At 45.5% G+C, this 26,890-nt stretch overlaps 1 protein-coding gene across 1 annotated transcript; it reads left to right on the top strand.

Annotated features, from left to right (window-relative positions):
• Window positions 1-846: 846 nt before the first annotated feature.
• On the top strand, window positions 847-2,133 carry LOC123427699 (probable WRKY transcription factor 17). The gene is made up of 2 exons (XM_045111809.1): window positions 847-1,692; window positions 1,776-2,133. The coding sequence occupies exons 1-2, from the start codon at window positions 935-937 to the stop codon at window positions 1,996-1,998; spliced, it is 981 nt and encodes a 326-aa protein (XP_044967744.1). The 5' UTR covers window positions 847-934; the 3' UTR covers window positions 1,999-2,133.
• Window positions 2,134-26,890: the final 24,757 nt, after the last annotated feature.

The raw sequence follows: 26,890 nt of genomic DNA, 5'->3' as shown, positions 1-26,890 counted from the left end.
CAAAGAGAAAGCCGGGGGTGGCGGAGGGAAAGCTCCCACGGCCGGCGTCGACATGGGTCGACCAAATTTTAATCAACAAGGAAATAAACAAACATTAAACACGGAGAATATCATATCCCCAAGGCGATAGTGCTGCTGGGGGAGGGGAGGGGAGAAAGAAATAATGGCGCCTTTTATCATGGCCAACTTTGTTTTAGTGTAGAATATAAAAGAAACGCACGCATCATTATAGGACATCGCCATAGTTGACTTTGAAGCCAAGCCACAGGACACATACGCATTTGATATTTTCTTTCTATCTCTGCTTGCTTGTGATGCTAGCAATAACGGCTTAAAGAAAACCCATTTATTCTTATCCCCAAAGTCCACTATCTCGTGGGTCATGGCCAAGAACATGTCATTATCACACCGCATTGTGTCCGTTTTTCTAAAGAAGCCCGTCAACTTATGGGGTTCATACCCACAGGTCCTCCGTAACAGTAAACACCTAGTACAACACTGTATGTTCGCACTGTAGTAAATAAAATGCCATTAAAACTGAAGACAAATCAACGATCAAATCAAACATATAGAGTACGTTTTTTTTACTAGCCTTCATTTTGCAGGTGCAATTTTATTCATAACAGTGTGAAAGTACACTGGTCTTCAGATCCAACAGTGGGGATTAGACCGTTCATTCATGTAAAAACGGTGAGTCTGACACTTCACAAACAAGGACAGATGGGCGCCTATAGGCAATTGCAGGAGAATCCAGGGACCTATACCGAAAAGCGACCACCATCATTGACTCGCATCTTCTCCCCCTCACCGCATTTCCACCTATAAAGGCAGCCATGGCCTCCGTCCAGACCTCCAACTCCCAACCAAACCGAGAGCTCAACCAAGACAGCGAGCCAAGATCTGCAGAGCCGCAGGCGACCTCACACCGGCGACCATGGCCGTGGACCTCATGGGCTGCTACACCCCGCGACGCGCCGACGACCAGCTCGCCATCCAGGAGGCCGCCACCGCCGGCCTCCGCAGCCTGGAGCTCCTGGTCTCCTCCCTCTCCGGCGCGGCGCCGTCCAAGGCGCAGCAACACCAGCACCAGCAGCCGTTCGGCGAGATCGCCGACCAGGCCGTCTCCAAGTTCCGCAAGGTGATCTCCATCCTCGACCGCACCGGCCACGCCCGCTTCCGCCGCGGCCCCGTCCAGTCACCGCCGCCGCCGCCTCCTCCAGCTCCGGTCGCTCCTCCGCCTCCCCCACCGCGCCCTCTCGCCATCGAGCCGGCCAGGCCGGCCCCTTTGACCGTCGTGGCGCCGGTGTCGGTGGCCGCCCCGGTCCTTCAGCCGCAGAGCCTGACGCTGGACTTCACCAAGCCGAACCTGACCATGTCGGGCGCGACGTCCGTGACGTCCACGTCCTTCTTCTCGTCGGTGACCGCCGGCGAGGGGAGCGTGTCCAAGGGCCGCAGCCTGGTGTCCGCCGGCAAGCCGCCGCTGTCCGGGCACAAGAGGAAGCCCTGCGCCGGCGCGCACTCGGAGGCCAACACCACGGGCAGCCGATGCCACTGCTCCAAGAGAAGGAAGAACCGCGTGAAGACGACGGTGAGAGTGCCGGCGGTGAGCGCGAAGATCGCTGACATCCCGCCGGACGAGTACTCGTGGAGGAAGTACGGCCAGAAGCCCATCAAGGGATCCCCTTACCCACGGTAAATTTCTCTCTTCACCATCAAACTACACGAAACAAGATTTCGATGAATCAGTCATCTGACAGTTTGTATCTTGGTTTCAGGGGCTACTACAAGTGCAGCACCGTACGAGGGTGCCCGGCGAGGAAGCACGTGGAGCGCGCCCTGGACGACCCGGCGATGCTGGTGGTGACCTACGAGGGCGAGCACCGCCACTCGCCGGGGCCGATGCCGATGCCGATGCCGATGCAGATGGCGCCGTCGCCGATGCCGGTGCCGATGGGCGCTCCCGTAGCAAGCGTGTCCGCCGGCAACGGCCACGTCTGACTTAGCGAATTTTTTTCTTTCTTTCCCCTTTTGGTGGGGGAGCTTCGTTGGTTCTCAATCTGATGTCCGTGTAAAGAAGAAGAAAGATTGTAGAGAGACGGAGGGGGAAACTTAATGCCAGAGATTTTACTACTACTTCGTCCGTATCATTTCATTTGTTCGTCGTGCCTAGCAACCACTCCATGACTTTTGGGCCTAGTATAGTGTTCCTATGTGATAAGATTCAACGCCGCGTATGACTTTACTACTAGTATTACGGATCTGGGTGTGTCGTGATGAAGATGAACTGCCATGCACGCGCGGTTACAGTTAATAAGGACGGAGACGGACGGCAATTGCCCGCGACTTTGACTCCATAATCACCATGGATTGATTGCTACGGGTACTGCTACTGGTACGATACTACAGTGCGGCAACTAGATTTCTGATGAGGCGCGGAGAAAAGAACAAGAAGTCATACGCGGTCCCGCTTAAACAAGCGCAATAATTGAATTGAATTGAATTGAATTGAATTGAATACTTTGTCGTGGGGCTCCCTCCCTCTCCCTCCTGTGCAGAGGTCAAAGAAAGGATGGGCATCCATCCGCACCGATTGATTTGTTTTCGCCATTATTATTGTTTCCCCTCCGTCCTCTGTGGGCCCGCCTGTGGAGTGGCGGGGCCCACCTTATTGGCTCCCGGTCAAAGGAGGCGGGTGCGGGGTCGCTTTCCGGCCTGCACCCCGCAGTTGACCGCACCCTCCGGCCCATGCCCCGCACGCACCCAATCTCATCCCGTCACGCAGCCCACCCAGCACTAGTGAGATAAACGGAGAGGCCGCAGGAGTGAGCGTTCCTCCTCCCTCCTCCTAATCCCACCCCTTTTACTTTATCATTTTTAATCATGTACGTACTACTTACTCAAATGAAAGTAAGGGGGTGGGGCCCCGCGCCAGCACTAGGGCCGAACGAGGGGGTCGCTCGCCATGGCCCACGGATGACGGATGGGGTACGTCCAGCTCGCCCGCCGTTTGCATTTCGATTTCAACTCCTCGGTTTGCTCGCCCGTTTCTGTTCCGTGTTGTTTTCTGCGGCCAAGCTAGTAGCAGTGGTACTACGATCCGTTGACCCTCCCTGCCTTTGGCGCGGCGCGGCGGAGTCCTTGCTTTGCTTAGGCGCTACGTCTGTCTACCAAAGCCCGTCACGCCGCCTGAACACGAGTGCTACTCCTAGTCGATCAACGTATCCAGCACTACTTCTCACAGTGTGAATCAAGCGACGGTTCAGCGAGACAGTCAATCCAGGAAATTATATGTAGGCTGTAGGATAGTACTAGCACCTAATCGCAGCTGGATTTGTGAAGCTTTGTTTTCTTTACCCTACCCACTAGCATAACAAAATGCTTGCAAGTTGTTTGTTTATGGCAGCCAGCCCAGCTCAGCCCAGCCTACGGTCTGTCTCCGTGAGCGCGAGTATACTAATGATGACGATGACGACGACTCCATCCATGCTTAACTGGTGCCCACCACGATTATTTATTTACCCGTCGTACTGCCATTTAAAAAAATTTGTAATAGTACCACAGTGCATAGTGTCGCATGGACCTGTGCACGCAACGCTACTGTTACAAGTCAATGGCCGGAGCATAAAGCTACAGCCACAGCGCTACCACTACTCCTGGTATACGTACTTTGGTGTGGGAGCTAGCTTTGCGGCTTTGCTAATCACCCCCGGTCGTAAAAGGTTAAAAAACCATTGCTGTTACTTTTATTCCAAGCGAGCGAGGGAGCGAGCCATGCGTGGTGGGCCGGTGGGAGAAAGGAGGAGGGCTGGACAAGTGGGACATTCTTTGCGTCTTCCCTGCTGCTTTCGGCCTAACCCACTGTCAAACCCGGTTTCTTTAATCCTACTACTACTCCGCCATTAAACAACTCCTTCATCCCTGGCCGGGTTAGTCCCCTTCCCAGATCCGATCAACCAATGCCATCTTTTTTTAAAATTATTTTTATGTTAAAAAAGGAGGATTACCATCTATGCTAAACTAATCTCGCGCGGTGAGCTGTCCAAGTGGACTTTCATCATCGTCGTGGCCTTGGTGCGACCTAAAGATCCTGGGCTATCATCTCATCTAATAGTATCTTTTTCGATAAGTGTATTGCAAACTTTGTAGGATGGCATGTAGCGGTAGCGGTGGTTAGGTTTGATGCCACATCTGCGATCTACTAGCAGCACACCAAAACATTAGTACTGCATGCTCAACTTTTTTCCTGTTTGTTTGGTGGTAATGCTCCGATCGGGGCCCTTGTCCCTGGTCCTCAGCAGTCAGCGTGACTAGTCGCCACCGTGTACTGCAGCTAACATGTGAGTGGCCATGGACCCATGATGGTGTCTAATCTCGTCTGCTCCTTGGCTTTGTCAGTGCACCAATTGGGCTGTTTGTGAGCTCATAAGGTCATCTCCAACAGTTTGTTGTTTAGCTTGTTGGTAAAATGATGTTGGGGTTTTGCTTCTTTAAAATAAAAAACTTGTTGGTAAAATATGTAATGTTGTCAATCAACACCATAACATACAACTATTCCAATGAGTTGTACTCCCTCCGTCCAAGTATATGGGGTATGCGCATAGTTTTAGGTTGTTAATTTAGCTAGCTAAATATATATTATACGCGATAAAAATTACATATTTAAAAACTATATCTTTGCATGAATCTAACGATATATTATTTATTACATATTATACATATCTGAATAGTTAAATTAACAATCTAGAACTATGCGCATGCCCTATAGTACACCCGGACGGAGGGAGTATCTAGTTTGATCAATAAGTTGTGAGGTAATAAATAAGGTTCTCTCTCATTCTACATTAAAGCTTGTGCAAGGGTGTTGGTTAATTTACATACAACCTTAACCTTTTTTCTCATTTATTACATGACACATCATCAAAAATCCTATATGTCAAAATTTATCAACAACCATTTTACAGCCATCGGAGATGCCCTAAGAGCATGGTTAATAGTATAGCCAACTACTGGCTATAAGCATTCTTATAGCTCACCTTATAGCTAGCTTGTACAATAGTTAGCTGTAAAAGAGTATTATTCTTATCATATATGGCCCATCTTTCATTCTCATAAAGCACGTAGGAGCACGTGCTAGAGCTGGCTCTTCACGAAAAGCCCGTTTCACTTCTCTCTCATCCAACTCAGCAAAAATATAGTATTTTAATCTTTACAACCTGCTGATTTTACCTTATTGTACTTGTTCTAATAGACACCCGGATGATGAAAGAAAGAGGAGAATTCCTCGGAGTGGAGGCGGAATTGTTAAAAGCCGGGGGCAGGCCGAATATTTTGACTTTTGATAGTAGATTAATCTCTCCATTGAGACGCCTTTAATTAGTAGCGCATTTTCGTCGGTGTTCCAGGTTAAGCTCTCCTTCCACGGGCCTATGATTGGCTACCAGCTGCGCTAATTGCCTAGCCAGGGCCACATGATTTGACTAATCGCCATGGTCATCTTATCTTATGTGGTGCATACTAGCTAGGAAGGAAGACCCGTGTAGCTGCTCGGCGACTTGTTCCATCATTTCCAAATGTAATCAAATACTCGTACAGCGCCTTGATGGGGCGCCAACAATTGGACCGAATGGAGTTGATTTCGGTCCAAATGGAGCAGTACTGTACTAGTAGTATATACTTTTGCTTGGGATCATCATGAGAAGGGGACAGATCGCGAGTTTATTAGTGGTGGAAGCCAAAATGGGCCGCCAGACAAGTCGCCGAGGGTGGCGCCCCCACCCCCCACCAAGTTGGGCGTTGTTTAGCGTTTGTTTGCTCCCCGTGTTCTCTCTTCGGGGGTTCGGATCTGCGAGGTCAAACCGCGCACAGACGTAGGTAGGGCCTGTCTTTTTTTTTTCTGCCTTTACTTTTTCAGTGTGTGTCTGGGTAACTGCTCCATTGACGACCGGGCGTCGTTCAGTTGATGTCAATGGCCGAATGGCGCCTCATTTGCAAAATTTGTGTGTGTTCAGTTGAAGTTGGATCGGAGGGTCAAAAGCTGCGCCTGCCTCGTAGATTGTACTAGGAGATGCTTTACGCGTGCTGAGCGCGTTCACTTTTGTCTGTCCGTGTTCCTTGACTCGGCGCGGCACTGCCCGTCATCGTCGTGCGAAGCAAATTCTCAGGAACGAGCGAGGCAGCATGCGCGCACTCGGGTCGGTAGTCGGGACCGGCATGACGTGATGGACGTAGGTGCGGAACGAATCGTCGGAGCCGTGCGGGCGCGAGACGACACTGCACATGAGAAGACGCCAACCGTAGCGCTTGCGGCGACCTGCGTCCCGCGCTTGTTACGAGACGGCACAAGCAACGGCATATGATCGGCGGGGCAACGGACGAGGAAGGAAGGCCTCACGCTCACGGGTCCGTGCTGCTCCGGGAAGCTGTGCCAAGTCCTAGTAGGAGAATCCGTACGGCATTCTAGCAATGGCCTGCTATGAGATTTCTTCACCTGGCTCGGTGTTTTCTGCTCCGGCTGGCAGCTAGAGATTTCTTCACCTAGCTCTCTGTTTTTTATTTCACAGGATCTTTGTGCGGCAAACTGTAGACCTATCGCATGGTTAGAAGGGAGTCAACTGAGCCGGCCAGTTAATATCCTAGAGATACCGGTTTTAGGAGCATGGTTTTTCATTTAGGCCTTGTTCGGTTTGGAGGGGTTTCAAGGGGATTGAAATGAATTGGAGAGGATTAAATTCCGTGTATGTTAAATTTCATCTCAATCTCTTCCAATCATCTCTCAGAGAGGTTTAACTGATCAAGGCCTTACAGAATTATCCCCTTTCTCTTCTCCCTTTCGTTCAAAATTTTCCAAAATAGTTTGATTTTTTAAATAAATACCTACAATGAGACACAATTAAATCTACTTCAAAAACGTTTATTTCTTAAATAATATTCAGTTTTCCAAAAGATAATCCAAATTTGAATAGATGTTAAATTTTTGAAAAGCAAATTACCTTTTCATAATTAATCGAAAAAGTTCAACTATTTTTTTTTTTAAATTACCCAACTTTTCTTTAAAAAAACCTATGCAAAAATATACTAATTACCAGACTCCTACAATAATCAAAACAACTGCACTATTTCCCTGCGAAAATGCTAGACCTACTAAATCCTACTTACGTTTACTAAACCTTTCAACTGATCTAAACATGCCTCCCCTGACTTTTAGGGGTGGGTGGGCCTCACCCTCCTCTTAATCCAATCAATGATTGCCAAATCAGACTACCCCGTAAACGTACGTAAACATTTACGTAGATGTAGCATTACTCATTTCCCTTGCAGCGGCGCCAGTCCGGCCCATTAAAAGGCGCCTCTTGTGCGATCCAGCCAGAGTTTGACACATGCAACCTCCTATAGAAGCTCCTAGAAGATGCTATAGCAAGACCTAGAGATGGCTTTTATAATACATCATATTGAGTGTAATGCTTGGGCTCGACTCATCTCTCAGAGGAACAATCCTATTGACCGCTTGTTGCATCAAACTGTCGGCGCTATGCACACACGAGCGATCCGGCAGCGAAGCTACGGGCCGACCCATTTAAGCGTTCCAATGCCCCCGGTTTTGGAAACCTTCTAGATGTTTCAACCGACTTTTTTCTTGTTTGGAAATTTTTTAGAAGGTTCTTTGAATTGTTTTTTCGTTTCCATTTGGTTTTTCTTTTTTTCTTTTTCGTTTATTTTTCTTCTTTCTTTTTTCTTTTCTCTCCTGTTTTGTATTGTTTTATTTATTTTTATTTTTCCTTTTTATATCTTTTATTTTTGTCAAGTTTATTTTTTAACAAATGTTTACAGATTTTTTTTCAATGAAATAAAATTTGTACATAATTCGAAAAATGTTATCGGGCCCCTCGAACCGGGGATACCTAGGCCCGTCGGCTTGCGGCCCCACGTGCGACATAGCTACATAAGCCTCGCCCGGTCCATCAGTAAGACCAACAAGGAAGACTCTCACGAGGGCCCTTGCCTCGCGAGGCGAGCGTTTGAGGATCATCGCCAAGGACTACGAGAGAGCGCTCGCTGCGAGTGCGCGTCCTAAGGCCACCCATGAGGCTCTTGCAGAGTGGGCTCATCAAGGGCGACATGGCAAGGGTGTCATAACCCTGTGCCTTCACGTGGATGACGCAGGTTGCGCTGGCCGCACGGGAGTGATGCGAGCGGGTACGAACAGGAGGGATTTCCACTTTCGTGCTAAGGACGCACAGCTAATTGGCAGGTTCCCAAAGCAACCCCCAAAATTTTCCTGGTCGTGCAAGGGGACTAAGGTTGGGGGCTCGGTAGGGCGGAGGTCACCCTCGAGCCCGCCAGCGCGTCACGGGGAAGATCTTTTGCACGCGAAGATCATCTTTGTCACGACACGCCGCAGTCTTGTCCTTTTTAAAATGATCGTTGTGACGACCCTTTCCGCCGAATGTATTTTCGGGGGAAGAGAACCAAGGCCAGTATATAAGAGAGGCCCGGCCTCTGTAGCAGAAACGAAATCCGCATCTCACTAGAGCAAGAACCCGTCTTTATACTCGTCTTTCACCTCAAGCAAGGTGCCTCTTAGATTGTACTAGGAGATGCTTTACGCGTGCTGAGCGCGTTCACTTTTGTCTTTGCTGTGTTCCTTGACTCGTCGTCGTGCGAAGCAAATTCCCAGGAAAGAGCGAGGCAGCATGAGAAGCGCGGAGGTCCCTGGTACGAGAAGGCCTCACGAGCCCGAGCTGCTCTGGGAAGTTGAGCCAAGTCCTAGTAAGTAGGAGAATCCATAGGCCAGCATTGGCCTGCTATGAGATTTCTTCACCTAGCTTGGAGTTTTCTGCTCCGGCTGGCAGCTAGAGATTTATTCACCTACTACCTAGCTCTGTGTTTTTTTATTTCACTGGATCTCTGTGCGGCAAACTGTGGACCTATCGCATGGGTCAACTAAACCAGCCCAGTTAATATCCTACAGATACCGATTTTACGGGGAGGTCCTATGCGCCATTTTTTCAAACTTCCGAACATTTTTTAAAATCTGGACCATTTTTTTCAAATTTTGGAACATTACAAATTCGGGAACATTTTTTAAAATCCCGAACATTTTCGAACCAGAAACAGAAAAAAAAGAATAAAGAAAAAGGAAAACGAAAAAAGAAAGAAAAAACAGAGAATCTTCTAAAAAGTTTCCAAAACCGGAAAAATCGTCTAGGAAAGTCTAGAATGTTCCCAAAACAGATGAAAACCAGCTAGAAATGCCTGGAAGGTTCCTAAAACCGGAATCGCTCGAAAGGTTGACAATTTGACACAATATGCGTCAAAAAGGATATTCCGGTTTTAGGAGTTTCCTGATGGTTTTTCATTTACGAATTATCCCGTTTCTCTTCTCCCTTTCATTCAAAATTTTGCAAATTAGGACAAAATTAAATCTAGTTAAGAAAAGCGTTTATTTATTAAATAATATTCTGTTTTTCGAAAAGTAAATTAAAATTTGAATAGATGTTCAATTTTCGAAAAACAAAATAACTATTCATAATAAATTAAAAAATCAACTATTTTACTTTAAAAATTACCCAAATTTTGTTTTGAAAAACCCTATGACAAAAAAATACTAAAAACCCGATTGCTACAATAATCAGAACAACTGCAGTACTTCGCTGACGGGGGTGCCAATCTGGCCCATTAAAGGGTGTCTCGTGTGCGATCGAGCCAGAGTTTGACACATGCAACCTCCTACAGGAGCTCCTACAAGATGCTACAATAAGCCCAGGCGATGGCTTTTCCATTACATCATATTGAGCGTAATGCTTGGGTTGGGCGCGTCTGTGAAAGGTCCTATTACCCGACCTACATGCTGAATAGCCATGAAACGTGCACCCCCTTGTCCCTCCCGCGCTTGATTTGGGCCGTAACATCATATTGATGGGCAGCACTTTATTTCTGTTTGTTTGATACTTTAAAAAACGTTCCAAAAACTAAAAAAGTATGCTCGGTATTGCAGTATAAATTCAAAAGTTCAAAAATTCAAAAATTGTTCAGGAGTGTCAAAACATGTTCAGAGATAAAATGTCTAGGAGTGTCAAAAAATGTTCAAAAATCCAACAGGAGTTCACTATTTAAAAAATAGTTATTAAAAAAACAATATCTGATAAATGAAAATAGTTCGTGGGTTGAAAAAAACAATAATGGTTTTCATAAAATGTTCGTGTATTCAAAAAATATCCGTGAAACAGAGAAATGCTTAGACATTTTAAAAATGATCACGATTTTGAAAAAATTCCAATGAATACCTAAATGTCAGCAGAATCAAGAAATGTTTTTGCATTTTTAAAAATATTCATGTATTAACAAAAGTATTCAATTCATGTTATTGTTCAAAGATTCAGAATTTCTATTTCCAAACAAATATTCAGAAAATCATAAAATATTAGTGTATTCGGAAAATGTTTGTGCTTTTCAAAAAAATTTGCAAATTCGTAAAATTTTCAAGATTTCAAATAATTTAACAATTTTCTTTTGAAGTTTAATAAACTTATGAAAACAAAAGTAGAAGGAAAAATGAAAGGAAGATAAAAACACAAATCGGGCCAGAAAATACAAAATTGTTAGCAACCTGGCGGTGCGCGGTGAATAGGATCAGTGATCATCTATAGCACGCTAACAATGCGGGATTTGAACATGCGGGATTTGAACACCGGATCAAATGCAATGAAATACGTGTTCCTACCACCTGAGCTAGCAGTCATAGCTGATAATATGATATAATCCCTCCGTAAGGAAATATAAAATCATTTAAATAACTAAAATAGCATAAAAAGGGATGTTCTGTGAAAAGCAAACGATTCATACATTTGTGAACAATTTTAGGAAAAACTATAAAATTGTCAAAAAAGAGAAACATTTTTTGAATATTATGAACATTTTTTCTAAAAAGGAAACGTTTTTCTAATTCCAAAATTAAATTATGAATCACGAACATATTTTAAAAATTCTGAACAATGTTTTTCTAAAAAACACAATTTTATTAAACTTGTGAACAATTTTTGAAACTGGATTTTTTTTTGAAAATCTTGAAAAGGTAGAAACGTGAATAATTTTCTGAATTTTTTGAATAGTTTTTGACAACAGGAATATTTTCTAAAAATTGTGAATATTTTAATAAAAACACTGAAACAATTATTCTTAGAGCATCTCTAGCAGACCCTTTAGGATCGGTGGATAAAAAAAAGAATTTAAAGCATCCATTTTAGCTACCGTCGAATAGATAATGTAAAACAAACTCTAAAACTAGGATAAAGAACTCCTTCCTTCAGTCCGGCTACCGCTGCCCCTTCCCCAACGGGCTGCGCCCCGTTGCCCGTCGACCGTGTCGCGTCGCCCGTCGGGCGCCTCCCGTCCTTACGGGTCGTGCCTCATTACCACGTCGACCGCACCCAGCCTCGCCGGCCGCCCCCCCCCCCCCCCCCCCCCCCGTCGCCTCTCCGTCGGCACCTTGCTCTGTTGCCAGTCGCGCTGGCCGAGCCGTGCCCTTTGCCTGCCGCGCCGTGTGGATTTCGACGGCCAGGATGAGGTCATGGGAGGCCACGGTGAGGTCCAGGTCATCCAATTCAAACCGGCGGCGATCGATTGTAGTGTCTATCGACCTTTTCCTGTGTGGTGATGAATTCCAGCTAGTTTAGGAATGATTCCAGCAAACTCCACGACGGCGTGTTTGCTTTGATAAGGTTTGATTGGTATACGAGGCTCCCTCGGTTCGGCCTTTCAACCTTCAAATATAAAGATTTTAGATGTGCATTTTCGGTGGCCCTTCAAATTTTAACGGGTTAGACCACTTTTCGATTTTTGTTCTGGACACTTTTTTTGACCAAAATTGTAAAACGGAAAAATTTGAACGTTTCTAATTTTCATTTTAAAATTCCTATATTTTTGAATTTATAAACATTTGTTAAAACATATTTTTTTTCTTGAACTTTTGAACATTTTTAGAAACACGAACATTTTTTAAATTTCTAATTTTTTTTCAAAAGATAAACTTTAAAAGGGAAAAAGAAGCGACAAAATAAATAAAAAACAAAAAAAAGAAAGAAGAAAAAGAAACAAAAAAAGTAAAAACCAATAAACCAAAGAAGAAACAGGAAAACCGGTCAAAAAAAAAAATCTAACGCTAGCGTCCACATGTATGGTATATTTGTAGTTCGTCCACACACATTGATCTTCGTGTGCTATATTTTGCACGAATCTTGAAAGAATCTATTAACATTTTAGTACCACGTTGGCATAGCGTGATGTGTGGGGGTTAGAGCATTCGGTCACAAGCCCCGCAGAGCACGGTTGCGAGTTGCATCGTGTGGAGAAACGAGTTAATCACACGTGGCAACTAGTGTTTAATTACACGCGGGAACTATCGTTAATTAAACATGGCAATTATAGTTAATCAAGACAGAGAAGTTGACATGCTTACAACTAGAATTTGTTGGGGAATGTCGTATGGGAAACAAAAAATTTCCTACGCGCACGAAGACATATCATGGTGATGTCCATCTACGAGAAGGAATTTCCGATCTACGTACCCTTGTAGATCGCACAGCAGAAGCGTTAGTGAACGCGGTTGATGTAGTGGAACGTCCTCATGTCCCTCGATCCGCCCCGCGAACCGTCCCACGAACCGTCCCGCGATCCGTCCCACGATCCGCTCCGATCTAGTGCCGAACGGACGGCACCTCCGCGTTCAGCACACGTACAACTCGACGATGATCTCGGCCTTCTTGATCCAGCAAGAGAGACGGAGAGGTAGATGAGTTCTCCGGCAGCGTGACGGAGCTCCGGAGGTTGGTGGTGATCTAATCTCAGCAAGGCTCCGCCCGAGCTCCGCAGAAACGCGATCTAGAGGAAAAAAAACCGTGGAGGTATGTGGTCGGGCTGCCGTGGCAAAAGTTGTCTCAAATCAGCCCTAATAGCTCCATATATATAGGAGGAGGGAGGGGAGGCTTGCCTTGAGGCTCAAGGATCCCCAAGGGCTGCGCCACCAAGGTAGGAGGAGTCCTCCTCCAATCCTAGTCCAACTAGGATTGGAAAGTGGAGTCCTTCTCTCCTTTCCCACCTCCTTTTTTTTTCTTTCTCTTTGATTTTCTATCCTTGGCGCATAGGACCTTCTTGGGCTGTCCCAGCAGCCCACCAAGGGCTAGTGCGCCACCCCCAAGGCCTATGGGCTTCCCCGGAGTGGGTTGCCCCCCCGGTGAACACCCGGAACCCATTCGTCATTCCCGGTACATTCCCGGTAACTCCGAAAACCTTCCGGTAATCAAATGAGGTCATCCTATATATCAATCTTCGTTTCCGGACCATTCCGGAAACCCTCGTGACGTCCGTGATCTCATCCGGGACTCCGAACAACATTCAATAACCAACCATATAACTCAAATACGCATAAAACAACGTCGAACCTTAAGTGTGCAGACCCTGCGGGTTCGAGAACTATGTAGACATGACCCGAGTGACTCCTCGGTCAATATCCAATAACGGGACCTGGATGCCCATATTAGATCCCACATATTCTACGAAGATCTTATCGTTTGAACCTCAGTGCCAAGGATTCATATAATCCCGTATGTCATTCCCTTTGTCCTTCGGTATGTTACTTGCCCGAGATTCGATCGTCAGTATCCGCATACCTATTTCAATCTCGTTTACTGGCATGTCTCTTTACTTGTTCCATAATACAAAATCCCGCAACTTACACTAAGTCACATCTCTTGCAAGGCTTGTGTGTGATGTTGTATTACCGAGTGGGCCCCGAGATACCTCTCCGTCACACGGAGTGACAAATCCCAGTCTCGATCCATACTAACTCAACGAACACCTTCGGAGATACCTGTAGAGCATCTTTATAGTCACCCAGTTACGTTGCGACGTTTGATACACACAAAGCATTACTCCGGTGTCAGTGAGTTATATGATCTCATGGTCATAGGAACAAATACTTGACACGCAGAAAACAGTAGCAACAAAATGACACGATCAACATGCTACGTCTATTAGTTTGGGTCTAGTCCAGCACGTGATTCTTCTAATGACGTGATCCAATTATCAAGCAACAACACCTTGTATATAATCAGAAGACCCTGACTATCTTTGATCAACTGGCTAGCCAACTAGAGGCTTGCTAGGGACAGTGTTTTGTCTATGTATCCACATATGTATATAAGTCTTCATTCAATACAATTATAGCATGGATAATAAACGATTATGATGAACAAAGAAATATAATAATAACTAATTTATTATTGCCTCTAGGGCATATTTCCAACAGTCTCCCACTTGCACTAGAGTCAATAATCTAGTTCACATCACCATTCGATTCCAACGAATCCAACACCCATATAGTTATGGGGTCTGATCACGTCTTGCTCGTGAGAGAGGTTTTAGTCAACGGTTCTGAAACTTTGAGATCCGTGTGTTCTTTACAAATCTTTATGTCATCTTATAGATGCTGCTACTATGTGCTATTCGGAAATACTCCAAATATCTACTCTACTATACGAATCCGTTTCACTACTCATAGTTATTCGGATTAGTGTCAAAGCTTGCATCGACGTAACCCTTTACGACGAACTCTTTAACCACCTCCATAATCAAGAAAAATTCCTTAGTCCATCAGTTACTAAGGATAAATTTTGACCGCTGCTAGTGATTCAATCATGGATCACTCTCTGTACCTCTCAACAGACTTTGAGTCAAGGCACACATCAGGTGCGGTACCCAGCATGGCATACTTCAGATTCTACGGCCAAGGCATAGAAGACGACCTTCGTCTATTCTCTTTATTCTGCCGGGGTCGGGTTTTGAGTCTTACTCAAATTCACACCTCACAACGCAACCAAGAACTCCTTCTTTGCTGATCTATTTTGAACTCCTTCAAAAACTTGTCAAGGCATGCATCTTGTTGAAACTTCTATTAAGCGCTTTCGATCTATCTCCATAGATCTTTGATGCTCAACGTTCAAGTAGCGCAATCCAGGTACTCCTTTGAAAACTCCTTTCAAACAACCTTGTATGCTTTACAGAAATTCTACATTACTTCTGATCCACAATATGTCAACCACATTTACTTATCAGAAATTCTATAGTGCTCCCACTCACTTCTTTGGAAATACAAGTTTCTCATAAACCTTGTACAAACCCAAAATCTTTGATCATCTCATCAAAGTGTATATTCCAACTCCGAGATGCTTGCACCAGTCCATTGAAGGATCGCTGGAGCTTGCATACTTGCTAGTATCTTTAGGATCGACAAAACCTCCTGGTTGCATCACATACAATGTTTGCTCAAGGAAACCGTCGAGGAAACAATGTTTTGACATCCTATGTGCAATATTTTCATAAATAATGCAGCAACTACTAACATAATTCTAACAGACTTTTTAGCATCGCTACGAGTGAGAAAGTCTCATCATAGTCAACTGTTTGATCTTGTCGGAAACATCTTTGCGACAAGTCGAGCTTTTCTTAATAGTGACTTATCACCATCATCGTTTGTCTTCCTTTCAAAGATCCATCTTTACTCAATAGTCCTATGACCATCAAGTAGTTCTTCCAAAGTCTACACTTTGTTTTCATACATGGATCCTCTCTCGGATTTCATGGCCTCCAACCATTTGTCGGAATCCGGGCCCACCATCGCTTTCTCCATAACTCGTAGGTTCATTGTTGCTCAACAACATGAACTCCAAGACAGGGTTACTGTACCACTCTGCAGTAGTACGCGACCTTGTCAACCTACGAGATTTGTAGTAACTTGATTCAATGCTCGATGATCACCATCATCAGCTTTCACTTTAATTGGTGTAGGCGCCACAGGAACGACTTCCTGCGCCCTGCTACACACTGGTTGAAGTGATGGTTCAATAACCTTATCAAGTTCTACCACCCTCCCACTCAATTCTTTCGAGAGAAACCTTTCCTCAAGAAAGGATTCGTTTCTAGAAACAAACACTTTGCTTTCGGATCTGAGATGGGAGATGTACCCAACTGTTTTGGATATCCTATGAATATGCATTTATCCGCTTTGGGTTCGAGCTTATCAGGCTGAAACTTTTTCACATAAGTGTGGAAGCCCCAAACTTTCAAGAAACGACAGTTTAGATTTCTCTAAACCTCAGTCTATACTGTGTCATATCAACGGAAATACACGGTGCCCTATTTAAAGTGAATGCGGTTGTCTCTAATGCATAACCCATAAACGATAGTGGTAATTCGATAAGAGACATCATAGCATGCACCATACCAAATAGTGCGTGGCTATGACGTTCAGACACATCATCACACTATGATGTTCCAGGTGGCATGAACTGCGAAACAATTTCCACATTGTCTTAACTGCGTACCAAAACTCGTAACTCAGATATTCATTTCTATGATCATATCGTAGACAGTTTATCCTCTTGTTACGACAAACTTCACTCCGAAACAGAATTGAACTTTTCAATATTTCAGACTTGTGATTCATTAAGTAAACACTCTTGTATCCACTCAAATCGTCATTGAAGTAAGAACATAATGATATCCACTGCGTGCCTCAGCACCCATTGGACTTGCATACATCAAAATGTATTACTTCCAACAAGTTACTATCTTGTTTCATCTTAATGAAAATAAGGCCTTGCTCATGTGGTATGATTTGCATGTCACTAGTGATTCAAAATCAGGTGAGTATAAAGATCCATCATCATGGAGCCTCTTCATGCAATTTATACCAACATGACTCAAGCGGCAGTGCCACAAGTAAGTGGTACTATCATCATTACCTCGTATCTTTTGGCACCAATATCATGAACATGTGTAACACTACGATCGAGATTCAATAAACCATTGAAGGTGATTATTCAAGCAAATAGAGTAACCATTATTCTTTTAAATGAATAATCGTATTGCAATAAACACGATCCAATCATGTTCATGCTTAACGCAAGCACCAAATAACAATTATTTCGGTTTAACACCAATCCCGATGGTAGAGGGAGCGTGCGACGTTTTGATCATATCAACCTTGGAAACACTTCTAACACGTATCGTCACCTCGCCTTTAGCTAGTCTCCGTTTATGCCGTAGCTATCATCTCGTGTTACTAATCACTTAGCAACCGAACCGGTATCCAATACCCTCGTGCTACTAGGAGTACTAGTAAAGTACACATCAACATCATGTATATCAAATATACTTCTTTCGACTTTTGTCAGCCTTCTCATCTACCAAGTATCTAGAGTTGCTCCACCTCAGTGACTGTTCCCCTCATTACAGAAGCACTTAGTCTCGGGTTTGGGTTTAATCTTGGGTATCTTCATTAGTGCAGCAATTGTTTTGCCGTTTCACGAAGTATCCCTTCTAGCCCCTGCCTTTCTTGAAACTTAGTGGTTTTACTAACCATCAACTATTGATGCTCCTTCTTGATTTCTACTTTCGCAGTGTCAAACATCGCGAATTGCTCAAGGATCATTGTATATATCCATGATATGTTATAGTTCATCACGAAGCTCTCACAGCTTGGTGGCAGTGACTTTGGAGAACCATCACTATCTCATCTGGAAGATTAACTCCCACTTGATTCAAGCGATTGTCGTACTCAGATAATCTGAGCACACGCTCAACGATTGAGCTTTTCTCCCTTACTTTGTGGACAAAGAATCTTGTCAGAGGTCTCGTACCTCTTAACAAGGGCACAAGCATGAAATCACAATTTCATCTCTTTAGAACATCTCTTATGTTCCGTGACGTTTCAAAACGTCTTCGACGCCTTGCTTCTAAGCCATTAAGTATTTTGTACTGAACTATCGTGTAGTCATCAGAAACGTGTATGTCGGATGTTCACAGCATCCACAGACGACGCTCAAGGTGCAGCACACCGAGTGGTGCATTAAGGACATAAGCCTTCTGCGCAGCAACGAGGACAATCCTCTGCAAAGTTTGCTACTATCAACTTTCAACTAAATTTTCTCTAGGAACATATAAAAATAGTAGAGCTATCGCGCAAGCTACATTGTAATTCGCAAAGACCATTAGACTATGTTCATGACAATTAGTTCAATTAATCATATTACTTAAGAACTCCCACTCAAAAAGTACATCTCTCTAGTCATTTGAGTGGTACATGATCCAAATCCACTATCTCAAGTCCGATCATCACGTGAGTCGAGAATAGTTTCAGTGGTAAGCATCTCTATGCTAATCATAACAACTATACGATTCATGCTCGACCTTTCGGTCTCATGTGTTCCGAGGCCATGTCTGCACATGCCAGGCTCGTCAAGCTTAACCCGAGTGTTCGGCGTGTGCAACTGTTTTGCACCCGTTGTATGTGAACGTTGAGTCTATCACACCCGATCATCACGTGGTGTCTCGAAACGAAGAACTGTTGCAACGGTGCACAGTCGGGGAGAACACAATTTCGTCTTGAAATTTTAGAGAGAGATCACCTCATAATGCTACCGTCGTTCTAAGCAAGATAAGGTGCATAAAGGATTAACATCACATGCAATTCATAAGTGACATGATATGGCCATCATCATGTGCTTCTTGATCTCCATCACCAAAGCATCAGCTCGATCTTCTTGTCACCAGCGTCACACCATGATCTCCATCATCATGATCTCCATCAACGTGTCGCAATCGGGGTTGTCGTGCTACTCATGCTATTACTACTAAAGCTACGTCCTAGCAATATAGTAAACGCATCTGCAAGCACAAATGTTAGTTTAAAGACAACCCTATGGCTCCTGCCGGTTGCCGTACCATCGACGTGTAAGTCGATATTAACTATTACAACATGATCATCTCATACATCCAATATATCACATCACATCGTTGGCCATATCACATCACAAGCATACCCTGCAAAAACAAGTTAGACTTCCTCTAATTGTTGTTGCATGTTTTACATGGTGACCATGGGTATCTAGTAGGATCGCATCTTACTTACGCAAACACCACAACGGAGATGTATGAATTGCTATTTAACCTCATCCAAGGACCTCCTCGGTCAAATCCGATTCAACTAAAGTTGGAGAAACCGACACTCGCCGGTCATCTTTGAGCAACGGAGTTACTCGTAGCGATGAAACCAGTCTCTCGTAAGCGTACGAGTAATGTCGGTCCGAGCCGCTTCGATCCAACAATACCGCGGAATCAAGAAAAGACTAAGGAGGGCAGCAAAACGCACATCACCGCCCACAAAAACTTTTGTGTTCTACTCGAGATTATATCTATGCATGAACCTAGCTCATGATGCCACTGTTGGGGAACGTCGCATGGGAAACAAAAATTTTCCTACGCGCACGAAGACCTATCATGGTGATGTCCATCTACGAGAGGGGATTTCCGATCTACGTACCCTTATAGATCGCACAGCAGAAGCGTTAGTGAACGCGGTTGATGTAGTGGAACGTCCTCACGTCCCTCGATCCGCCCCGCGAACCGTCCCACGAACCGTCCCGCGATCCGCTCCGATCTAGTGCCGAACGGACGACACTGTTGGAAATATGCCCTAGAGGCAATAATAATATGGTTATTATCATATTTCCTTGTTCATGATAATCGTCTATTGTTCATGCTATAATTGTATTAACAAGAAACAGTAATACATGTGTGAATAAATAGATCACAATGTGTTCCTAGCAAGCCTCTAGTTGGCTAGCTCGTTAGTCAATAGATGATCATGGTTTCCTAATCATCGGCATTGGATGTCATTGATAACGGGATCACATCATTGGGAGAATGATGTGATGGACAAGACCCAATCCTAAGCCTAGCACTAGATCGTATTGTTCGTATGCTAACGCTTTTCTAATGTCAAGTATCTTTTCCTTCGACCGTGAGATTGTGCAACTCCCAGATACCGTAGGAGTGCTTTGGGTGTATCAAACGTCACAACGTAACTGGGTGACTATAAAGGTGCACTACGGGTACCTCCGAAAGTATCTGTTGGGCTGGTACGAATCGAGATCGGGATTTGTCACTCCGTGTGACGGAGAGGTATCTCTGGGCCCACTCGGTAGAACATCATCATGAGCTCAATGTGACTAAGGAGTTAGTCACACGATGACGTGCTACGTAACGAGTAAAGAGACTTACCGGTAACGAGATTGAACAAGGTATAGGTATACCGACGACCGAATCTCGGGCAAGTTCTATACCGACAGACAAAGGGAATCGTGTACGGGATTGATTGAATCCTTGACATCGTGGTTCATCCGATGAGATCATCATGGAGCAAGTGGGACCCACCATGGGTATCCAGACCCCTCTGATGGTTATTGGCCAGAGAGGTGTCTCGGTCATGTCTGCCTGTCTCCCGAACCCGTAGGGTCTACACACTTAAGGTTCGATGACGCTAGGGTTATAGGGAATTGTTATACAAGGTTACCGAAAGTTGTTCGGAGTCCCGGATGAGATCCCGGACGTCACGAGGAGCTCCGGAATGGTCCCGAGGTAAAGATTGATATATTGGATGGATGGTTTCGGATACCGGAAGTGTTTCGGGCATCACCGGTAACGTACCGGGAGCACCGGAGGTGGCCCCGGGGGACCACAGAAGGGGGGAAACGACCCCGGGAGATAAAGTGGGTCAAGTGGGGGTGGGAACCAGCCCCTAGGTGGGCTGGTGCGCCTCCCCACTCAGCCCATAGCGCAAGGGAGAGAAAACGGGGGGCAAACCCTAGGCCAGGTGGGCCTAAGGCCCACCAGATGGTGCGCCACCCCCTCCTCCCCTTCTGGCCGCCGCACCTCCCATTTGGGGGGGGGGGGGCTGCCGCACCCCCTAGGGTGGGAACCCTAGGGGTGGCACCCCCTCTCCCCTCCCCCTATATATATCGGGCACTTTTGGCCATTGAGACACACGGTTTTTCCCTCTCTCTCGGCGCAGCCCTGCTCTTCTTCCTCCTCCTCTCCGCCGGTGCTTGGCGAAGCCCTGCCGGGAGACCTCGTCTCTCCACCGACTCCACGCCGTCGTGCTGCTGGAGTTCTTCCCCAACCTCTTCCTCCTCCTTGCTGGATCAAGGTGCGGGAGACGTCACCGGGCTGCACGTGTGTTGAACGCGGAGGTGCCGTTGTTCGACACTAGATCGGAATCGCTACGAGTACGACTCCATCAACCGTGTTCTAGCAACGCTTCCGCTTAGCGATCTTCAAAGGTATGAAGATGCTCTTACCCCTCTCTCGTTGCTGGTTTCTCCATAGGAAGATCTGAATATGCGTAGGAATTTTTTTGAATTTATGCTACGTTACCCAACAGTGGCATCCGAGCCAGGTTTTCTATGCGTAGATTCCATGCACGAGTAGAGCCCATATTGGCCCGGCCAGTAGTGCGTCATTGTTTCACCTCATTATTGCTTTTTTATATATAGTTAGTTTGTATGTGCTCGAGGCACTAGAAGAAGATCCATTGTGGTGACTAATAGATTCCCCCCTCTCTCGGCGAGTGGGGTTTCTCTTTTCCTCTCGGTGACTCTCAAGCCGCCGTTGAGAACGATAATCCCCCATCTGCCAACCCCCTCACGGGATATCCGGATGGATTCAGACTGATGGACGATCTTTGCATCGCTTCCCGGTCTTGATCTGCCCGCGACGTCTTAAGGTAGGGCGTGTGGGTTAGGGTTTCTCCACCCGGTGGCTTCGTGTTTTGTCAGGTTAGGGTTTTGCAACAATGAGTAGCTCGGCTTCAGGGTCGGGGACGAAGACATATGACATGGAAAATATGATGAAACGGCTGGGGATCACATAGAACGATATCGATGATGTGATATTTGAGGACGAGCAGGCTCCAGCGGCGGAAGCAATCACATGGATGGCGGTAGCTAGGGTTCATACCCCAAAAACCTACAACCAGTTTTGGTTTTTCCGCAATATGCGCGTTGCATGGGATCTGGCCCAAGAAGTTAAAATTTGGTCGCTCGAGGAAAACCTGTACACGATGCAATTCTCTTGTCTAGGCGACTGGGAACGTGTTATGGTGTGGGTCCATGGACGTTCAAGGGAAACGCAGTTGTAATGGTTGAATATGATGGCTTCACAAAACCATCCGAAATTAGTCTCGATGAGATTGAGATATGGGTGGAAATTCGTGACCTCCCCGATGGATATTTTGCTATGCTCAAATCTGTGGCAGGTAAAATTGCTATGGTCATCTATGCTGAACCAAGGTCTCATGATTTTGAAGGAAAATTTTCCCGGGTGAGGGTATAGATCAATGTGAATAAACCACTCAACAATGTTGGGTCAGTGGTAAAGGGAGGCAAGCGACAGTTCTTCATAGTCAAATATGAACGCCTGCCTGACTGGTGTGTAGTGTGTGGCCACTTGGACCACCAATTCAAGGAGCATGGGGATGGTGTCCATGCACCAAAAGCTTTGGTTTTGAAAAATCTGCGTGCGACATGGTTTAGAGGGTCGGGAAGAGGTCCAGGTGAAGGAAGAGGTCGTGGTTGTGCTCGACGTTGCCGTAGGCGAGGAAGAGGTGATGGCCCGGTTAGGGAGACCGGGGATGACATGGAGGAAGATGAGCAGGTGGATGCGAGCGATCTAGACCAGAGAATGCTCGAGGCAGAGGATAATCGAAAGAGAGCAGCTTCACACAGAGTGGAATTAAGGGGAGCGTCCAACACTCTGTTGGATCTCCCTTCGACTGCGATGCCCCCTAGTCCGCAGACAAAGCAGGAATCCAAACGTACTAAAACTGGCAGTAATGAGAAGGATGGAAGAAGGAAGATAGTGTTAGCGACCAAACCCTCTGGTGCAAGATTGGCGGCCTCCCTCGAGGAGGACCGCCAAGCACAATGAGTCTCATATGTTGGAATTCTCATGGGGCGGGCAACCCTCCGACAATTCGAGAGCTTCATGACCTCACGAATCATTTTTCCCCCACGATACTGTGTATTCTTGAGACCCAGATTGAGGGGTCTAGGGTCGAAAGCTACACTGTCTTGTTAGGTTTTAATAACAGTTTCTGAGTTAGCAGTACTGGTAGACGATGGTCTTTGTATTTTCTGGAATGATTCTATAAATTTGTCAATGATTGGTTATTCTCGTTACCACATTGATGTTGAAGTTGCTGACTTGGGTGGCTCACCTTCGAGAGTCACCTTTGTTAACGGAGAAGCACAGGTTCAGGAGAGATACAAGACAGGGGATACACTCAAGGGTATTGTAAATGGAAGCTCCCTGCCATGGTTAGCCATAGGTGATTTCAACGAAGTACCGCACGCCCATGAACATGACGGGGTATCTAATCGAAGCCAGGCACAAATGGATGGATTCAAAGAAGCTATTGACACATGTGGGCTTACTCACACAGGCTACAAGGGTGTCACGTGGACCTTTGAGAAAAAGGTAAATGGCGGGACTTTCACTAGAGTCGGGCTAGATCGTTGTTTGGCGTTTGCTGACTGGTGTTTGGCGTTCCCATTAGCACAACTGGAACATCACAAAGCAGCAACATCTGACCATTGTCCTCTGCTGTTAAAACTGAATGAACGGCCCAACAATAGAGGACACCGAGCTTTCAAATGTGAATTAATGTGGGAGACCCACGAAGATCTGGGCAAGGTTATTGGAGGAAGTTGGATCAACGGTCAAGACCAATCAGTTCTGGCAGTCAAGGGGAAATTGAAATCACTATCGGAGGATCTGGGTGCTTGGGACAGGGAAGTTTTCGGCAATTTCAGATGCGAGATTAGGAGTTTGCAGAAGGAGTTAACTGACCTACCCGTGTCCCCAGGTCAGACTGGACCAACCCATTCTGAAGTAAAAATATGTGACAAATTGGTGAAACTTTTTAACAGAGAAGAGACCTTATGGAGGCAGAGATCTAGAACCGAGTGGCTTGCTCACGGAGGCAAAAGCACACATTTCTTCCATCTTAGGGCGAGCAGGTGCCGAAAAAAGAACAATATCAAGGCTCTCCAACAACCGAGTGGAGCGCTAACAGAGGAAAGGTCTATCATGGAGGAGATGACTTATAATTTCTATAAGGAACTCTACACATCTCAGGGTGTTCAAGAAATGCAGGAAGTTCTAGATCACGTTCCTTGTAAAGTCACAACAGCTATGAATGGAAACCTTATTGCGGAATACACCCAGGAAGAAGTAAAACAAGCTCTTTTTCAGATGTTCCCTACTAAGGCTAGGGCCTGATGGTTTTCCAGCACACTTCTTTCAGCGACATTGGGAAGTTTGTGGCACTGATGTTACTCGCGCTGTCTTGCATATTATAGACGAAACCGAGTCAGCAGAGTGCATAAATGAAACAATGCTGGATCTAATTCCTAAGGTAAAAATAACCCCACGATGCTCACTCAGTTTAGGCCTATCTCTTTACGTAGTGTGTTGTATAAGACTGCCTCCAAAGTAATTGCCAATAGGCTGAAGGTGATCCTGCCAAAGATCATTTCTGAAGGACAATCTGCCTTTGTCCCCGATAGACTTATTACAAACAACATAATAGCAGCTTATGAATGTATCCATTTTATGAAGAAAAACAAGGCTCAGAAGAATCTCCATTGTGCGCTAAAACTGGATATGATGAAAGCTTATGATAGGGTCGAATGGGACTATCTGCAGGCTATCATGTTAAAGTTGGGCTTTTCGGAAAACTGGGTAAATATTGTGATGGGAATGGTCAGGACAGTAAAATTCTCAGTTCTTTTTAGTGGAAAGAAACTTGATGAATTCAATCCTTCACAAGTAATTTGGTAGGGAGACCCAATCTCCCCATACCTCTTCCTAATAGTAGCAGAGGGCCTTTCGTGCCTCCTAAAGTCTTATGATGAGTCGTCCAATTTGAGTGGAATATGTTGGAAATATGCCCTAGAGGCAATAATAAATTAGTTATTATTATATTTCCTTGTTCATAATAATCGTTTATTATCCATGCTAGAATTGTATTGATTGGAAACTCAAATACATGTGTGGATACATAGACACCACCAAGGATCATGTGTTCGGTTCGACCGAGCCATGGTACAAACATCTCCATGGACAAAAGTGGGGTATCATGAAGAATTCCCAAAGCGTCCAACTCCTCCGCATCATCATCAGCTTCTCGAGACCCTCTATTCAAGGTTCGCCTGCTGACAACAAATTTCTCTAAAGGATAATACGCCTCCTCTAAAAAGAGTAATGGAAATAGGGCAGTCGAAAACAGGGCGGACGTCAAGCCTCCCATGGAAGGCCACAGGGGAAAAGTTGCTTTAAAAATATGCATCTCAAGGAATAACAATTACCTGTAACAGCTAACTTGGTGCCAGGAGTTATAAAAATTCCTCGCACACATTATCTATAAACTTTTTTACAGTATCTTTGTATGCATGTGTTTCATACTCATCGACGCTGATAGGTCAAACTTATTTTACACATGCTAAGTGCGATCGGCCATTAGACCGGGGGTTTGGATGATAATACCGCCCTGATCACTACCCCACCACTACCTTTTAAGTGCCCGGTTTCTCGGATTTTGCTATATATGCATCGGTTCTAAATTATGTCTTGGGTCTATAGTTGGGTTGCCCCGCTCATGTGCTTACCTCCTTACGTTCCGCTAGTTCGGCTAAGGGTAAAGGGAGAACCACTGCGATTGTATTACCGGCTAGTCTGCCTAAGAATACCTCAGTGGAGAATGTCGAAAACTGATTGTCATAATATGGAAGAACTGGTCTGCAACCCGAGCTCAAATATAAAAACTGTTGGAGGTATTCCATGTTATACGGCAGGTTCGCACCTTTACGGACCCTGTGGTAGCTATTTCGATATTCGGTTTATCCGATTACCACAAAAAGGCGAGGGCTTCCAATCAGCCCCCGAATTAAAACTCCTGAGGCTAAGTGAAAGCGATAAAGCCGCATTGTCTGATTGCCTCGTTTCCTTCACACACTACCACCTTCGGGCACCGACACATAGGCTAAGGGTAATAGCACGGACATTGAAACACCCCCAAGTAGTCTCTATCCGGGGGCTGCAGCAGACGACTTGTAACTTTCATATTAAATGACCAAAAGGCAGGAGTCGGAATAATACAAAAATGCATCTCATTCAAGACTAGCATCATAAAAATAAATTGTTCGGAGGCACACAACAATAATTCTCTCAAAGACTACATCTTTTGAGCATTGAGCTCCTATAACCCGAGCACCCTTCGTTGCAGAGGGAAAATATAGCTCGGGACGTCTGTGCTCCTTCCCGGCAGGCGGAGGGGCAGTTGCCATCGTAAGGGGCTTCACCCTCGGAAAGTGCACCATGGTCCTCGCAAAGCCCGTCCGAGCTCCTTCTATGTAGATGGAGTGCTTCAGGACCTCGATCCGGGCACGACATCGACCAACTTATGCACCTAACCAAAGTAGTTGCTCGGCAGAGGCTCGGTAGGCCACGGCTGGACACAGAGATCCTTCATGGCCGGCTTCGCCATCCTATGTAGATCCATGAGTTGTTTCATCTGATAGCTTAGACTGGGGTTATGCTCACGAGTCTGGAACTGAGCCCAGAAAAGCCTCCGCTCAACATCCCCGTCATGGGCCATGTAGTGCTTGGTCGCTTCTGCCACACTGTGCGGGAGGTCCGTGAAGGCGCTTGAGGAACACCATATCTGCGCAAGAAAGGCATACCTGTTTCCACCAAAGGCACATTGCAATAAGTATGGTGATGACCCACAAGTATAGGGGATCAATCGTAGTCCTTTCGATAAGTAAGAGTGTCGAACCCAACGAGGAGCAGAAGGCTCTGATAAACGGATTTCAGCAAGGTAATTACTGCAAGCACTAAAAGTAGCGGTAACAAGTAATGGTGTAGTGAGGTGAAACATAGCAAGCGAAAAGTAACAAGTAACAAGTAGTAGCAACGGTGAAGCAAGTGGCCCAATCCC

The sequence above is a fragment of the Hordeum vulgare genome, chromosome 2H, assembly GCF_904849725.1.
Source record: "Hordeum vulgare subsp. vulgare chromosome 2H, MorexV3_pseudomolecules_assembly, whole genome shotgun sequence".
Lineage (NCBI taxonomy): Eukaryota > Viridiplantae > Streptophyta > Magnoliopsida > Poales > Poaceae > Hordeum > Hordeum vulgare.
Note: the sequence above shows the minus strand (reverse complement) of the source record. Positions and strands in the feature narration are given on the sequence as shown.